At 50.2% G+C, this 18,143-nt stretch overlaps 1 protein-coding gene across 7 annotated transcripts in view; it reads right to left on the bottom strand.

Annotated features, from left to right (window-relative positions):
- Positions 1 to 18,143, bottom strand: part of zswim8 (zinc finger, SWIM-type containing 8) — a 35,411-nt gene that overhangs the window by 848 nt on the left and 16,420 nt on the right. Inside the window, exons 10-27 of one of the 7 annotated variants that reach the window (XM_062518983.1) lie at positions 17,927 to 18,102; positions 13,108 to 14,539; positions 12,675 to 12,806; positions 12,106 to 12,285; positions 10,938 to 11,121; positions 10,393 to 10,494; positions 10,210 to 10,308; positions 9,395 to 9,519; positions 8,333 to 8,729; positions 7,077 to 7,295; positions 6,487 to 6,709; positions 5,776 to 6,065; positions 4,451 to 4,674; positions 3,510 to 4,001; positions 3,006 to 3,177; positions 2,357 to 2,521; positions 1,843 to 1,962; positions 1,224 to 1,402 (exon numbers count right to left, since the gene is read on the bottom strand). In XM_062518983.1, coding sequence (XP_062374967.1) covers positions 1,224 to 1,402; positions 1,843 to 1,962; positions 2,357 to 2,521; positions 3,006 to 3,177; positions 3,510 to 4,001; positions 4,451 to 4,674; positions 5,776 to 6,065; positions 6,487 to 6,709; positions 7,077 to 7,295; positions 8,333 to 8,729; positions 9,395 to 9,519; positions 10,210 to 10,308; positions 10,393 to 10,494; positions 10,938 to 11,121; positions 12,106 to 12,285; positions 12,675 to 12,806; positions 13,108 to 14,539; positions 17,927 to 18,102 — 4,911 coding nt within the window. Of the gene's footprint in view, positions 1 to 1,223; positions 1,403 to 1,842; positions 1,963 to 2,356; positions 2,522 to 2,987; positions 3,178 to 3,509; positions 4,002 to 4,450; positions 4,675 to 5,775; positions 6,066 to 6,486; positions 6,710 to 7,076; positions 7,296 to 8,332; positions 8,730 to 9,394; positions 9,520 to 10,209; positions 10,309 to 10,392; positions 10,495 to 10,937; positions 11,122 to 12,105; positions 12,286 to 12,674; positions 12,807 to 13,107; positions 14,540 to 17,926; positions 18,103 to 18,143 lie in introns of all 7 variants that reach the window. The other 6 variants (XM_062518982.1, XM_062518985.1, XM_062518984.1 and 3 more) reach the window with 6 other exon arrangements.

Genomic DNA, 18,143 nt, shown 5'->3' on the forward strand with positions numbered 1-18,143 from the left:
TACACATATGGGCCTCCGCTGCTGCGATTGAACTGGCAGCGGAGGTGACAGCTCGGAGAATAGAGTCGAGTTTGCTCTCTCCCACAGGTCTTCTAGAATTCGAGATTTGACAAACACCGAGGGCTCCTTAATGATTATCAGCTAAACGGGAAGATGGAGGGTGTGCGCTCGTGTAATTCACATGCCGCAGTCGATGAAAACGAAAAGTTTCAGGATATCGGCTTTCAAGACTCTTCTAACTGAATTTTCATCAGGAGGAACGAAGGACTTTGCCAAATAAAGATTGAGTGAAACCGACAGAGGGAGAAAAGTATGGACAAAAAGAGCATAATGGAGTCGGTGGATGGGAGTGTGGAGTGTGGAGTGTGTGTGTGTGTGTGTGTGTGTGTGTTGCTTCTCAGCCAACAGCTTTTGCGCTCTGATCTGTCAGATCCTGTTAGATGCTTCTACATCACGGCACACCAGGCCTGGAACACACGGAGGCTCTAATCTTTGGATTTAATGCTCTCGCCTTCATGCACAATTTATGCACGTGGCGAGCGACGCAGTCACTCTCCCTCTCTCTCTCTTTCTCGCTCGCTCTCTCTCTCTCCTCTTGGAAAAGATGTCTTCTTTCCAGTCGACTCCTCGATCGGAGGACACCCCCATTCTGACAGCCCCCCCTGCTCATTGCATCACATTAAAATCAAGCAAATGCCGGCAGTGCAAATGAACTAGTCTCGGGGATAGTCATAAAAAGCATTAGAGCACAAAGATTTAAACGGGAGACAAGCAATGGAGACACAGAATGGGATGATGATCCAACGCAAACTGACCTACTTCTACACCTTCCTAATTTGGGTGTGCAGACTCAACAACCACTGAGCAGCAATCGCAGAAATGGTTGGGGCCAGCTGACGCACACAGTTTGGCTGTGTCGCTCAGCATTTAATCAGACTAATGACAGATAGCAAGCTGGGGACACGCCACGAGATCTGGGGATCCCAGCTTAGGTGGTCCTAAGAGTCTGTGTGTGACGATCCATAATTATAGCTACTGTTTGTTTCTCTGTGCGGCGTGCATGCACTGGGGTTTATGTGTGTGGATTTAGAGTTTTGTGGGTGGTAGAAAGGAAACAAGAAAGCATGGACATGAGTGCGGGCGGCCGTGTGTTTGTTTGTGTGCGTGTGTGTGCGCGTCCGAATGTGTGTGTGTGTGTGTGTGTGTGTGTGTGTGTGTGGTACCTGTAGGTAGGCCTGCTGGCAGCGCTGCACGAGCTGATGGAAGGCGGGCGTCCGTAGGTGGGCATGGATGTGTGCCGGGTTGAGCCGCTGCAGCGCCTCCATGATGATCTCCTGCAGCACGAACGGGCTGAGCACGCCTTTGGCAGCGCCCACGCAGAACTGGTAAACGTAGTTCACACCTGCAGCCAGACAAGACAGGGAGTGTGTTGTGTTAGTGTGTGTGTGGAGGCGATAGAAGGGTTTGTGTACAACAGACGGAGAGAGGATTAAGTCCAGAACCGAGAAGGTTTAGGAAAAGTCTGAATTTTTAAATCAGTCCGAAATCAGAGGGAGACGAGAACCCGGGGATCCCGCTGTGAGACCAGTTCTGCCATAAATGCTTGATGCCTCCGGCTTGTAAGATAGATGTCAAAATATCAATATCTGAGTGATGCCTGCTTTCCCTCTCACCCACTAAATATTCTACTTCCAGGCCCACAGGAGGCAAACTTGGAGCTGATCCATGTTTTATACAAATCCTGGCGCTTTTGTTTCCAGTAAGGTGGAGGATGAACGTTTACGTGTATGACGACATTCATCTGCACTTGAAGCGCGTTCCCACAACGTGCCGCTTACTCACCCAGACGAGCCGCCAGCCCCAGAAGCCACTTGACGTCCTCCGTGTAGGGAGGGCTACGTGAGAAGTTGTTGGGGTGGTCGTTGTGCGCCCTCCTTCCCAGCATCTCCAGGGCGAGCATACCTGTCCAAGAGAGAAACGTCACGCCACACCACAACAGGCACACAAGTGTCTCGCCTAGAACACTCCGAACTCTTTTCATCCACGAACAGCGCTACCTTTAGTTTCCTTTACTAATTAATTAGATGCTAAATTAATTAGTAAGAGAAGAGTATTTCTTATTTTAGTGACAACTCATGTATTAATCAACGAATGACTTAATATCTAAACGAGTACCAAAGTCTCTTGATAAATGAGAGCTGGAAAATAAATGTGTGTTGATGAATACATATTTGACTGAAACATTACCATTTGCCTTCAATTGTTCTATAATTTTGTATCATTTAGGATTTCTATATTTCATTCCGTCATACATTAAACACATTCATGCAGATTTCATATATCATCCGCCACTCACCAACTCTGTAGGCTGAGTGCAAATAGTGGAGACCCTGCTGGCTAATTGGCTGGCTGTGCTGTTCGTCTTCTGTGGGAAAGGGTGCGCTGACCAATGAGGTGGGCTGGGAGGCGAGACCCGGAAGGGCGGGAATAGCCTGGATGGTAGAGCTTGAATGCACCCCACCTGTTGGAAGAGGTGGAGAGAGAGGGGGAGCGAGAGAGGGAGGGAGGGAGGGAGAGAGAGAGAGAGAGAAAAAGAGAGAGAGAGAGATGGCTGAAAGGAACAGACATCATGGCTGACCGCCAGCACACCTTCACTGTGGCCACAACAGCGGCTCATTGCGCTCTCTCCATCTCCCAGGCGTCCACTCAAGACATGTTTTATTCATAAGGGCATAACGGTAGATCAGTGTTGTGAGGATAGGATACTTGAGTGCAGGTAAATACACAGTGGTATTTCAAAAAATAGCTGTTTTGGCTTAAAGTGGCTATGGAACCAAGACCTTGGCATTCTCACACCAAACACAATAAATATACACCTACGCACTTGACATACAGTACAGCTTTTTACGGTTTATATTAAGACTTCTCAGCAGGAAATAAAACAAACAATAGGCAGGCACAAACGGCAGTTCTCTCCTTCAACACACCTACAAACCCACACGGACCTGCTACAGTGGTGCCGAGCGGCAGCCCCGTTTCGGTGTGGTAGGGGTGGACGGTGATCTGGGTCATGGACGGCACAGGGACCCCTGGGAAGGTGACGGCGGTGGCAGCCATCGGGGGGCCAGTGGCCACTGAGAATGGGTACTGGGCACCAATGAAGGCCGGGTGCATCCCCTGCAAGAACATGACATGTGTAGAGTAAGGGACCGTCTTTGGGAGCACTGAAGTACACAAGTCTGCTGTTTCAACTGCATCTTAGTGGATCTTCACTATCAGCAAGTGTACTTGGAAAGCAATGAAAGACTATTGGGCTGCTTACAGGAGGGACACATTATCATGCATGCATGCATGCATACAAAGCACTTTATTATGGATGAGTTCCTCCAACTCAAAACTGGATACTAGAACATCAACATGACTACTTTATAATGCTGCCGTGGCACATGGAACTGTGCTAACACTGCACACGTTCCGGCATCCCTCTCCTGAGGGTTTGAGGGTCTCACCTGTGGATAAGCAGCCCCAGGTACGGGGAAGACGGCGGGCCGTGGCACGTGCTGGAGCGGGTGTCCCAGGTACTGCGAGGTGCACACGGTGGGCAGGTGCGCCTGGATGGTGGTGTAGGGGTGCAGGCCCTGCGTGTGCGCCATGGCGGCGCCGGGCAGCGTGTGCGACTGGTAGATGGTGGAGCCCACCGAGATGACGGGCACCACGGCCGCCGCCGTGACCGAGGCCGTGACCGCCGCCATGCTCTGCTGGTCCATGGTGCCGCCGCCCTCCAGCACGCTGCAGCCCGACTCCTGCTGCCGCCGGGCCGAGCCGCCGTTGGCCCCGCACCGGGCCGGCACCTCCCGCTGGGAGCCCGACCCGCCGCCGACCGTCTGCTCGTACAGCCAGTACCACTGGTGCGCCACCTCGAACAGCACCTCGGGGTACACGCCCCCGCCTTTGGCCGCCTCCTCCACCGCCATGCAGGCCTTCTCCAGCATCACGTTGTCCTGGGGAAACACACACGGGCCGTAAGGTTACCTCTGCTGCACTCATGCACTCTACAGGCCCCTAAGAATGCTTTCAGAAATTGCAATTCCAGCTTCTTCACACAGATTATATAGGGCCGACTTTTTTTTTTTTATGCATGGGTTAAGCCCTGTCCTGTATTAAAAGAATCTCAATGGGAGATTTGGATTCAGAAAAAAGCTTTTAGTTTAAGACCTGGCTTAATCCCTGTCTGGGAAACTGGCCCAAAAGTTTATACGTGACTTAACTGATAACCAGACAGTGATCAATCTTGAGTCAGTACTGATGGGGAAAGAAACCAAAATGCAGGAACTGACGCCAAGGGCAGTACAGCCTAGTGGGAAGCCAAGCCCAGAGGCTGACTGATGAGGATAACGGCAGTGCTGTGGTCAGCTGTGGTCAGCTGTGGTCAGTCGGTGGCCTACTGTACCTGCTCCTTGCACTGCACCAGGGCCCTCTGGATCTCGTTGGGGTTGAGCGCGTGGGCATGGGGCAGGCAGCTCAGTGCCAGCTCAGCCGCTGCGCGCACCATGTTGGGGTCCCGGGCCCGCGACGCCCGGTCTGCCAGCGACGCCACCTCGGGAGGGGTGAGGTGGCCATCCCAACACTCCACCAGGATGTTGAGGGCGGCGCTGCCGATCTCCATGGCCTGACCTGTAGGAGAGAGACACACAGCATGAGCAAACCTGGGGATTATCGCAACAACACCATCCTTCTTTTGATGATGATGATGATGATGATGATGATGGTGATGGTATTGATGATGATGATGATTTTGGTCAATACTGAAATCACAGTCATTCAACACAATTCTGGAATGATTTTGAAAACATCAACCATTTTCTTTACTTCACAAAAAATGAGCAGTAAATTCAAATGAAAAGCAAATAAAAAAAATTCATGCATACAACAATTACCAGTTTAAATGCATAAGGGTGTGTTGAGATTTACTACTCTAGACAAAATAAGAGCATTGTTGCAAAATAGAATGTAGCAATATAATTATAAATATATATATTTTGAGTCATAATTGGAAAATAATTGGAAAATTGCACAGTTGCGTGGTCTCTATCGGTTTGCTTAAGGAGCTTAAACCCTGAGGTCAATTACGTTCATAATAAACGATTGTATTAATAAATAAATAATTCATAAAAATAATACTGAATTGAAAACACAGCTAGAATTGAACATAACAGCACAATTAGTTCAAGCCTTAAGAAAAAGGCACTTTAATGAGCCCCATTAGCTCATGACAACTCCACTACACAGCTATCCACTCTGCGGAACTTTGCATTCTGTAACTTAGCAACAGCTACTGCTAGCCATCTCCTCTCATTAGCAAACCTCTACAAATTGGTTGGAAGGGCTTTCAAAGCAAGCAAGGCCAATTTAAACCCCAACTGCACCCAACTGCGAGACATATTTTAGCATTAGACCAGCTCCTCTATGTGGCTCCCCAGGCCACCACTTGTGAGTTTGTTATCCTGTAGCCTGTAGAACATATTCACCATATTCAAGTGAACTGACTTTCGAGTCTGCAAGAGAAAGACTTGACAGTATTCGTCGAGGTTGTCAGAAGTTTAGCCTGCGTCTGCGTTTAGCCTGATCTATTTCAACATCTGATTCTTTACTTTTTGTTTCAGTTTCATGAAAGCTTAAACCAGAATTCCCACAACATTCATCCAAATATGCAAACACATGTTAGCCAGACAGACCGACAGACAGACACACATATACACACACACACACACACACCTGTGATCCAGGACACATGGGAGGAGTAGGTCCTGGACAGCCAGTTGGGCGAGACGAAGTTGTGCAGGCCCAGCGCGTACAGGCCGATCTCGAAGGCACAGAGGTGCAGGTTGCGGTGGGGGCCCTGGTGGCCGCCGCTGGCCGAGGGCTGCGTGAAGATGGACGTGGAGCTGTTGCCGCCCGCCTTGATGAGCACCGTCTTGGCCAGCTCGAAGTAGAAGTGAGCCGCCGCCTCCGAGGGCTGATTGGGCACGTGCGGCGCGTGGCACTCGGGGCGACGCCCTTTATACCTGCAGGAGTGAGACACAGACGTGGCTATGAGCACTTACACCTGCGCGGTCCACTGAGCCATTAACACCTGTGTGCTGCCCCACTGAGCTCAATGTATGAATATTTAGTTCAATCACAGAATGATGCTTTTTATGCTTTAATCTAGTATTAATAAGAAATCTATGATTTTGTTTATGCATAGCACATTGAATGGCCTCTGTGTATAAAATAATAATAAACTTATATATATATATATATAAAACTTATATAACCTCTATAAATAAACTTGCCTTTCTTTACCTGGCTTTATGTTGCAACAAGGCATTAATACTCAAATACTGTATATTAACACAGCTTAGTGGGAAAAGGGGCATACCAACTTCAGGGGTCATATGACATAGTTCCTCAACAACAATGCTCTCATCTCATTGGCCGACTCACCTGCTGGTGTCGGTGCTTTTGGCTCTGGCCCCTCCTCCAGCGCGGCGAGAGCCGCTGGACGAGGACGAGCCCAGGGAGTCGGACGAGGAGCTGCTGATGCTGTCGCTGTCCTGACCCCTCCCCCAGGAGGCGGCCGCCCAGCCCCCGCGCAGCGGGCGGCGGCTGAGGGTGGGCGAGCTGTCCGAGGTGGTCTCCGGGGCGCTGCTGTCGATGCTCGCCATGCCTTCACACACACACACACACACACACACACACACACAGAGAACAGAGCAGAAAGGCAGAGAATGAGGGGGGAGACACACACCATGGCTACATACCGTCAACAGAAGTGCCTGTCCTCCAATGGAAATATTTACATTTACATCTATGCAAAGCCACTTATATATATATCAATATACACAACCACCACCACCATTTTATTAAATAAATATAATCTACATGACTATATGATGTCAAACTTCACCATACGACTTCTATGTTAGTGACAGATTGCTGATTGTGGAGCCATTGCACGTAGGATCTTTTGCTCGTTTCGTCCCCAACTTCCCAGATGTCTGTGCTACTAGTGATCTCAGATGAATTATGTCTACCAAGTCTGCAGAGAGTCTGAAAGCGTCTCTGCGCGGCGTTGATGAGGGGCGAGGCGGCGTGCCCACCTGTGTGCTTCTTCTTCTGCCGCACGGGGGAGCCCCAGCAGCGGCCGCTGTAGGCCCCGCGCCCCCCCAGCGCCAGGCGGCTGGGCACCGTGCCCTCGGGCTTGAAGGGGGCCGCCTCGTTCGGCTGCTCGCACGAGGAGGGCTGCGCTCCGTCTGCCAGCCCCAGGAGAGGGTGAGAAGAGAGAGAGATGAGAGAGAGAGATGAAGAGAGAAAGAGAGAGATGAGCAAGAGAGAGAGAGAGATGAGCAAGAGAGAGAGAGAAAGGAAGGATGCCCAGCGTTATAATTGTGGAGAGGTGGCTTGTGTACAAAAGCTATACACACACACACTTTCACACTCACACTCACACACACACAAACACACAATCACACAACAGGCTTTTAGCATTAAAATTTCATTCCCATGGCCTCCTCAGTGGGAGGTAAAGTAAACACAGGCTGGCACGGCCCTGGCGGCGGCATTGGGTCTCCTCGGGTCAGATCAGGTAACCCCGCAACACTGATCCCAGAAGAACGCCTGTGCCTCTACAGTAATTTCCCGCATATAAGCCGCATTGTGTATAAGCCGCAGGACAGTGTTTTATGCAAGTTAAAAGAAACAAAACCATATTATCACCATATTAACTGGCCCCCTGTATTAACCTCATAGTTGAAGAAATTTTGCTAAATTAATGTATAAGCCGCGGCTAATAGTCGGTATGCATCAAAAGTGCTAATCCATGTCTGTGTCCCAATGCCCTGTGCACCACTGCACCGCACTGCTCTCGTGTCATGTGATGTGTTGGGGTTCATCTGTCCGTGGCATGCTTTGTATATTCATTTGTTCCCTTCCAACTGTGTGTTTGAGCGTACATTAATGACTGCACTTCTGTCTTTTCCGATGGGCTTTGGCGTGAAGTTAGCAAATGGATAATAAATATTGCCTGGTTATTACACTCAAATTTCACACTTTGCCCATCATTCTAATGAGGGCCCTATTTCTCCACTTTCAGATGTGCTTGTGATGTGTTTCTCTCTTTTCTGATTGCGTTGGTGTTAAGTTAGCAAATGGATTTTTGCCTGGTTAATGAACTAAAATAAGACTTAAGACTTCATACTTTGCCTATTATTGAAACGAGGGCCCTGGTTCTCCACGTTCAGGTGTGCTTGTGAGGTGTGCTTGGTGTTTGTGCACTGATCCCTGGGCTCACCTTGATCCCTGCTCTCTCCCGCGATGGCGTCTCCCGTTGCCGTGGCAGCTACCGCCGCTGCGTTCTGCACCGTGCCGGCGCCCCCTAGCGCCCCCTGCTGCCCGGACGCGCATCCTCCCGCCACGCCCTGGGATGAGGACGAGGAGGCGGCCGCGCCCCCGCTGACGGCGGAGGCCACAGGGGCGGCGGCGGACGACGCGGCGTGCTTGGAGACGCCGCCGCCCTGCGAGGCCGAGTGGGCCGAGTGCGAGGAGGCGTGGGCGTGCGCGTGGGCGTGGGCCGCCGAGTGCTTGGACGGGCTCTTCTGGCTGCCGGCCGCCGGCTTGCTGGAGTAGAAGGAGCTCAGCGTCTGGGGCTTGTGGGTCTGGCTCTCACGGTCCAACAGCTTGTCCAGAATCTGAAGGACCCGAGGGGAACAGGGGAGAAGTGGAGAGAGGGAGAGAGAGAGAGAGAGAGAGAGAGAGAGAGAGAGAGAGAGAGAGAAAGAAAGAGAGAGATTATTCCTCCGTTCTAAGCTTTGGCAACTCCATCTTCCTTTAAGTGATCATGTCAATAAAGAGAGTACTGATCTGAATTGAATTAAACTGAATCCAGAGAGAGGAGAGAAGATTGAGCAAAAAAAAAAAAGACATGAAGGGCGGGGGAAAAAAACACACACACAGAAAGGCATAGAGATGAGAAGCAAAGCAACAGTCATGTAGTCTGGGAATGAGACAGATCCAGACTAATGGAGATGAAAAGGGGGAGGGCATCCAAAAGTGGATAAGAGAGGGAGAGAGCAAGCGAGAGAGAAGGCACACACAGACAGCGTGCGAGACAGCATGGGAGAGCACCAGAGGGTGGCAGAGGGATTAATGCCTGACGGAACACAGACTCACTAGGAGACAGATGGCTCTGGATGAGTGTGTGAGTGTGTATGTGAATGAGAAGGAAAGAGTGAATTTGTGTGTATGCCTGTGTGTGTGTGTATGACGTATAAGTGTGTGTGTGTGTGTGTGTGTGTGTGTGTGTGTGTGAGTGTGTTTGATGTGTGATTGCATCACGGTCGGTGTGGCGGCTGACCTTTTTCAGCTTGCTCTGGTCGTCCTTGTAGGTGATCATGAGAGCCAGCGCCAGGTCGCCTTTCTCCCTCCTGGTGCCTTCACACAGCAGGGGGTGTTCCGCTTCACTCACTGTGGTCTTCATGCCTGAGAGAGAGAGAGAGAGAGAGACAGAAAGAGGGAGAGAGAGAGACAGAGAGAGAGAGAGTGGGAGAGAAAGAGAGGGTGCGAGAGAGAAAGAGGGAGAGAAAGAAAGAGAGAAAGAGACAGAGGTTGACTTTTAAGTTTCCTTTCATTACCAGTAAAAAGGAAATGCACGAAATATAATATGAACACAAGCTCTTAAAAAAAAAGAGGAAAATAACCCACACAATCCAACATCTGAGACAGAGAGAGAGAGAGAGAGTGGGAGAAAAAAAAACAGACAGAGAGAGAGAGATGATCAAAGAAGCGAAGGGAGTTTGTGGAGACAGGGAGAGGCAGGAGTCATGGGAGGTGGGAGAGGCAGGAGGAGTCACGGCGAAGGCAGAGTCAGCTCAGGCCACGTGTGAGTGGAAGAACACGCAAGCGAGTTGAGGACAAAACGCATCGACGAGAGTGTGTTTGCGTGTGAGTGATACAGAACGAGTGAAGCAGAAAACAGAGATACAATACCTGTGTGGTGTGTGTGTGTGTGTGTGTGTGTGTGTGTGCATCTAAGAGCGACAGATTGTGAGAAAGCAGCATTGCTGGTCCCAGAGGAGAACTCCCAGGCTTTTTCTGTGTTCCACGTTTTGCGCGCACTCGGTGTAAAATTAGCAGATGAAGAGTGTGTCGCTCTCTTCCCCCCTCTCTTACCCAGCGCCGCCACGGCAGCCTCAAAGCCCAGCTCCTCGTCGCCCGGCATCTCCGTGTTCCGGTTTCGGCTGGGGGGGCGGGAGCCCGTGGGAGACACCGCTGTTTTCCGAGACAAAAAAGGCACACGATGAAGCACGGAATACAAACGACAAAGACAAGAAAGCAGCAAGGATGAAACTTAACTGAGGATCTGAGGCGGTGCGTTTGTCATTTGCCAAATCTGTGCTGCTGGTTTTCCACACCCTTGATGACAGCCGGAGAGCTTTTGTGTCTGAATACTGTGCTCTGTGATTGTAAAGACGAATGGGATTGTGGAACAGGGGTAAATTATGTGCAGTGTTTGTTTTGGGTAAGCATGGGTGGGTTGGGGGTTGGGGAGGTGGGGGGGCTTAAATGTCATGCAAATCATATTAATGCACTGTTCTGTATGCTATGCACAGCATGGAAGTGTTTCTGTGTAGATGAATGTGTGCGAGCATGTTCACAAACTGTTGTGTATATTTTGATCCATAAACAGTATTTTGTTTTTGTTTGTCTTTGAGCATACCCAAATGAAAAAGTCAACCATCAACAGGCAATGGAGACGGACTCTTCTGCTAGTTAACATTACCACCACAAGTCAATAATACTAAATTGGTCTTCGGGTGAAAACCGTGAAAAGACAAAACGGGTCAGTGTATGATTGTTGTTATTGAGTGTAGCGTGGTCATTCGGCGGGGGGGGGTCACCTGGGGTGCAGAGCACGTCGAATATGAAGCTGGCCAGCATGAGGGGCAGCACGGGCCGGTAGTCGCAGAAGTTGCCGTCGCGCAGCTGCTCGGCCCGGTCCCGGATCAGGCTCATCTCCACCACGCCCAGCGGGATCTTCTTCAGCAGGGCCACCACCTCCGACTCCTGATACGCCAGCTTAACCTGATCCACACACACACACACACACACACAGACACACACACACACACAGGGACAGAATGAGGTGAGAGACAGAGAGAGAGACAGAGAGACAGAGAGAGAGAGAGAGAGAGAGAGAGAGAGAGAGAGAGAGGGGGGGGGGGAGCAAGAGAGAGAACAAAAGAGAGATTGTAAGAGAGTAGAGGGTGGTTTTGTGTTCTAGAAATGTCACTTTCTTTATTAATCAGTCTTTCTCCCCAAACTATCGGTCAAGAAACGTATAGGTCTTGTTAGCGCACTCAAGTTAAATATTTCCACTCCAGAAACCAAGAGGTGGGAGGAGGGACGCAGCACACAGCCTGCTGTCTTGAAATGCTGCTGACAGTGGCTGTCACATAAACGCATGCCAGGACAGGAGCTGGCAAGCTCGGCGCTCTCCTGCTACACAGAGGCTTCCACACGGCTGCAGGGTGCACCGCTAAGCCTCCCGCCCCTCTCCACCCCCCCCACCCCCTGCAATACTGTAGGTTATTATCATTGGCAGATGTACAGGTTATAGCATCATGTGAATAGGTTATTATCAATGGCAGATGTACAGGTTGTAGCATCATGTGAATAGGTTATTATCAATAGCAAATGTACAGGTTAAAGCATCATGTGAATAGGTTATTATCAATAGCAAACGTACAGGTTATAGCATCATGTGAATAGGTTATTATCAATAGCAAACGTACAGGTTATAGCATCATGTGAATAGGTTATTATCAATGGCAGATGTACAGGTTGTAGCATCATGTGAATAGGTTATTATCAATGGCAGATGTACAGGTTGTAGCATCATGTGAATAGGTTATTATCAATGGCAGATGTACAGGTTGTACGTAGCATCATGTGAACAGGTTATTATCAATGGCAGATGTACAGGTTGTAGCATCATGTGAATAGGTTATTATCAATAGCAAATGTACAGGTCAATAAGGTCAGTGAGTGACGGCAGGGCTCGGTCACCTCGAGGGCCTTGGTGGAGGCGGGGGGCCGCTGCAGCTCCAGGGAGAACATGCCCATGTTGAAGGCCAGGTGGTGCAGCTCCAGCCGCTCGCTCAGCACCGTCAGCAGGAAGGCTGCTTTGGACAGCGTGTTGGTGGCCACCTGAGTCTGACGGCTGGTCGACACCTTGCTCTTCTTACCCTAGAGAGACAACAACAACGCACACAGATATAGAAAGAGTGCAGGATGTACAAAGTCATGAGGGAGAAAAAGAAAACAAAGTTTCCAAGGAGACGTCATGAAATCAAAATGGGGAGAGAGAGAAAGAACAACAGACACAGATACATAAAGAGAGACACAAAGAGTGCAGGAACTACTAGACTGCATAAACAAACACCATGATGTTGAAAGTCATGAGGGGGGAAAAAGAAAACAGAAAGTTTCCATGGTGGAATCAGAAAAATATGCAATCACAATGGGAGGAAATAAAGCAGAAGACAACGTCACTGAAGATAAAGAACAGAGAGAGTGAGTCAGTGAGGAGAGTGAGAGAAGAATAGGGGGAGAGAGGAAGTGGTGGTGACGGGTACCTTTGTTTGTGGCTGCTCCACCTTCAGGTCGGGAGGATTGGCTAGCAAGTCGCTGGCCAACTCCACAGCCAATCGGCAGGCTTCGTTACTGTAGCCGTGGGCATACAGAGCCTCCGCACACGCAAACAGCACCTGAGACACATAGAGGCGGAGTCAATCAACATACTCAGATCATAGAAATCCATGCATCCAACATAAAGGCCCAACACATTATCCATATGGTAGTGGTTCGAGCCGAAACGTCATTCAATCATCAGTGGATACAAAAAGAACGGTTGATATCAAAATACACAGCCCCAAACGGTACTCGAACAATCCAGCACATTTGATAGTTTAATAGTTTCATAATAATAATAATAATAATAGTGAATAGCGCCAGTGCAGGAGAATCGAGTGTGAACGGAGAGTGATCTGAGTGGATGTCCTCGCTCACCTCCATGCGCCCCTCCTGCTCCAGCGGTTTGATGCCGGCGAAGATGTCCGGCTCCTCCTCGTGATTGTTGTCGGGGGCGCCCCGGTCCCCCCCCTCCTCCGAGGCGGCGCTCAGGTAGTAGGCCTGGTAGTCGTCCTCCCCGATCGGGTCTCCTCCGGCACCACCGGCGGCGGCGGCCGCTCCCGCTCCCTCGGGGCCCGGGGGTCCTGCGGCGGCCCCGCTGCCCTCTCCTTCCCTGCGGGCCCCTCGCGGCGGCTTGCCCGTGACGGGCGCAGAGAGAGTTGGAGCGGGCGCGGCGGCGGCGGAGGAGGAGGTGGAAGGCCGGGCGTCGTCTGGCAGGCCGTCGTCCTCGCCTCCGTTCTCCTCCAGCTCGGCCTCCACCTCCACTTCCTTGTCGGCAGCAGGCGCCCCTGCAGCAGCAGCGGCGGCGGTGGCGGAAGCAGCAGCCCCAGGCAGAGCGCACTCCTTCGAGAACGCGGGCGCCTCGGCCGCGGGTGGCCCGGGGGCGTGGGAGACGCGCTTGCCCTCGAAGACCCGCTCCTTGGACGAGCTGCTACCGCCACTGCCGCCGCCGCCGCCTCCTCCGCCCCCGTACTTGCGCGGCTCTCGGAGCAGCGGGCTGGGCGAGGGCAGCATCTCGGGCGGCGGCGGGAGGAAGTCGAAGCTGTTGGTGTTGCTGGCCTCCGCGCCCAGCGCCAGGCTGGAGCCGTCGTCCAGGCTCAGCTCGGCCATGTCGGGCTCCAGGGAGCTGTCCTCGCTGCTGGTGCGGCGCTTGGCACTGGGGTGCTTGCCCCCGCTTCCCCCTCCGCCGCCGCCTCCTCCTCCTCCTCCTCCGCCACCTCCTCCACCTCCTCCTCCGCCGGACACCTTCCCGCCCTGCGCCAGCTTGGCCTTGCTCCCCGACGAGGAAGAGGAAGAGGCCACCGTCTTGTACACGCCCTTCCCCTCGCCCTCCAGAGCGAGAGACACGCCTCCTCCCAGGCGCATCATCACCCCGGCCCCTCCCACGGCCGACAGACCTTTCCTCTTGCTCACGATGGTCTCCTTGGGCCGGACGGCCACTTCCTGCTGGGGCTGGTAGCCGCTGCGAGGTTTGTGATCGTACGGGCCCCCGTCACACCCCACCGCCCTTCCTCCTCCTCCTCCTCCTCCTCCTCCTCCGGGCTCCTGCTGGTCCCCGCTCAGGCCGGCCTTGGCCCCGCGCTGCTGCTGCACTGCCCTGGCCCAGCAGAAGGAGGCGCTCTTCTTGTCGGTGCTGGAGTAGGTGATGCCGGCCAGCGGGTAGGCCACCTCCCAGTTGAAGTAGCAGGACTCCACGGCCGGCTTGAAGCCCTGGAAGAGCTTGTCCAAGGACTTGCGGTGCTGACCGCGCTTGACGATCTCGATCACTTTCAGGTGCCATTGCTTGAGCTGGGCTGCAAGCTCCAGGCGTCTACGGAGAGAGAGAGAGAGAGAGAGAGAGAGAGAGAGAGAGAGTGGTCAAAAACAGACAACACACTCAAATGTTTTCTCTTGCACTTGCAGGTGCCAGTGATACGTGCAGGCTTTTGTAATGACAAATTTCAAACAACAAGTTGACAAAACCTCAAAAAGTAAACAAAATAATGAACATCACACTTTGTTTTCTTAAAAGTAATCTTCTCTACAGATTGTATCGCCCACAGCAAGAAATCACATACAAATCTAGTGTTCCATTTCCTGGGGCTAGATTTGTTTCTAAATCTCTGTGCCTCTCTCTCTCACACACACACACACACACACACACATACACACACAAAAGGCAGTGTGTCCATGCACTCTGCAGGGCTGCCTTGCAAGCAGCCCGTGCAGACGGACACCACAGAAAGAAAGCTCTGTGCAGACGCCAAACTGTCATTATGTTTTAGTGCAACTCCGATCTCCACAAAGACCTCATTTACCCCACTGTCAAATGAAAGCACTTAGCAGAGGCACAGCCAATGTGAGCGGGGAGAGAGAGAGAGAGAGAGAGAGAGAGAGAGAGAGAGAGAGAGACAGAAAGAGACAGACAGACAGAGCGAGCAAGCAGGAGAGAAAGAGAGAGAAGAAAGGAGCTAGAGATTCAGTGAGAGCAGGAGAGGGAGAAAGGAGGAGGAGGAAGAGGAGGAGAGAGACAGAGAGAATGAGAGAGAGAGAAAGGGAGAGAGAGTGTGAGAGAGAGGGTGAGAGAGAGAGAGGGAGAGTGGGAGAAGGAAAAAAGCAAGAGTACACAGATTAAGTGACATGGTGGTTGGATGTCACATTTAGACTCCAGACTAAATAAAGTTAGCTGGCTCGGCAGATTAAGATCATCAGGGCCAGACACAGGGATTCCATCTCTACCACACAGTAGTGGACCTAAACACCTGTGTGGGCCTTACAGGTGAGAGGTCAGCAGCAGGGAGAACTGGCCAAAGCAGAGGTCAGACACAACAACAGAAAAAACAACCAGGTCAGCAGGTCTGCAAAGAATCTAGACCATGACCAGAAATAGGTCACCGGACTCACCGCTAGTAGCTTCCTATTAACAGCTTTTACCAGACTTAAACATTACACAACATACATACAGTGCCTATAGAAAGTCATCATACCCTTTTGAAATAGTTACTTTTTTTGTCTTACAGCCTGAAATCAAAACCCATTTTTAAAAAAATCTTTTCCAGTTTTATTAACAAATTTAGCTGTACAACATCAAAATAATGAAAAAAAAGTAAACAGTTCTGAAAATTAATAAAAAATGAAAAACTAGAATAACAGGGTTGGAAAAGTCATCATACCCCTGACTTAATACTTTGTAAAGCTTCCTTTTGCTTTCATTACAGCCATCAATCTGTTTGGATATGTATCTATTATAGCTTTGCACACCTAGATAGGGGAATATTTGCCCAATTTTCCGTACAGAAATGTTAAAATGTAGTCAAATTCTGTAGGGAATGGCGATGGACTGCTCTCTTCAAGTCAATCCACATATTTTCTATAGGATTTAAGTCAGGGCTCTGACTTTGCCACTCAAGGATATTCACCATCCTATCCTTAAGCCACTGCTTTGTTCTTTTGGCAGTATGTTTAGGATTATTGTCGTGTTGGAAGGCGAATGACCTCCCCATCCTCAGCTGTCTAGGAGAGGGACGCAGGTTTTCCTTAAGAATGTGGGTGTATTTGGCAGCATCCATTTTCCCTTCTATCCTGACCAATTGCCCAGTTCCCGCTGAAAATAAACATCCCCACAACATAATGTTGCCCCCACCATGCTTCACACTAGGTATGGTGTGTTTTGGGTGGTGTACTGTGTTGGTTTTCGCCAAACATTGCGCTTGGAGTTCAGTGCAAAAACACATCTGGAATATTCTGCTACCATGTGGAAAAAGCTTATATGGTCAGATGAGACTAAGATCGAACTTTTTGGAGACTAAGATTTAAGTTTTTGGACTGAGCTCCAGGCGCTAACAAAACACAGTATACACACCCAAACACACCCAAAACACACCATACCTACTTTGAAGCATGGTGGGAGCAACATTAAGTTTTGGGGATGTTTCTCTTCAGCGGGGACTGGGCAATTGGTCAGGATAGAAGGGAAAATGGATGCTGCCAAGTACACCAAATTCTTGAGGAAAACCTGCGTCCCTCTCCTAAACAGCTGAGGATGGGGAGGTCATTCGCCTTCCAACACGACAAAAATCCTAAACATACTGCCAAAAGAACAAAGCAGTGGCTTAAGGATAGGATGGTGAATATCCTTGAGTGGCAAAGTCAGAGCCCTGACTTAAATCCTATAGAAAATATGTGGATTGACTTGAAGAGAGCAGTCAATCGCCATTCCCTACAGAATTTGACTAAATTTTAACATTTCTGTACGGAAAATTGGGCAAATATTCCCCTATCTAGGTGTGCAAAGCTATAATAGAGACATATCCAAACAGATTGATGGCTCTAATGAAAGCAAAAGGAAGCTTTACAAAGTATTAAGTCAGGGGTATGATGACTTTTCCAACCCTGTTATTCTAGTTTTTCATTTTTTATTAATTTTCACAACTGTTTACTTTTTTTTCATTATTTTGATGTTGTACAGCTACATTTGTAAATAAAACTGGAAAAGATTTTTTTTAAAATGGGTTTTGATTTCAGGCTGTAAGACAAAAAAAAAGCAACTATTTCAAAAGGGTATGATAACTTTCTATAGGCACTGTACATACAGTACATACATACATACATACATACATAAAACATATGAACATATAAATAAGACATATACATTACATATACACCTTCATAGCTTTGAGTGTGGTGTGAGGTGAGGTGTCACGGCTTTGCCTGGCTCCTCTTCCTGTCTGTGCTACGTCTGTCTCCTACAGGTGAGCTGGACGCAGGTACTGTATGGTGTCGCAGTAAATTACTTCCTAGTTTGGGCCTTCAAAAGATTACTCCAGACGAGACTGGAGGTTGACCGCCGCTGCTCTGTCTCTCCCGCACCGACTTAGGATTTTGCTTTACTTACTAGCTTATACTGATTGCATACACTTTTATTTTCCAAGTTCAACTCCACTACTGACTTTACTTAACCTATTCTGCTCAATTCTATTCATTTAATAAATCGAAATATATATCGCTACTCCGCATGTGGCCTTTCCCTACTCGGTTGCGTGCTTTGAGCCAGGCTTTTAACATGAGGTGTAGTGTGGTGTGGTGTGGTTTGCTGTGTGAGGTGTGGTGAGGTGTAGTGTGAGGTGTAGGGTGTGGTGTGGTGAGGTGTAGTGTGGTGTGTGGTGAGGTGAGGTATAGTGTGTGGTGTCTGTGGTGTGTTGCGGGGGGGGGTCCTCACCTCTGTGGGCTCATGGTGGGGTCGAGCACAGCCAGCCTCCACAGCACCACCATCTCGTCACACATGCTGGCACAGGCATGCGCCGCCACCTCCGTCTGCCCGTTACTGCGGCCTGTGTGCCCGCTGGCACTGCTGTGGGAGGCCGAGGTGCGCACGCTGTACCACCAGCCAATGATCTGAATGGAGCACGAGGAGGATGAAGGAAGAGGAAGATGTG

This window comes from Sardina pilchardus, chromosome 18 (assembly GCF_963854185.1).
Source record: "Sardina pilchardus chromosome 18, fSarPil1.1, whole genome shotgun sequence".
NCBI lineage: Eukaryota > Metazoa > Chordata > Actinopteri > Clupeiformes > Clupeidae > Sardina > Sardina pilchardus.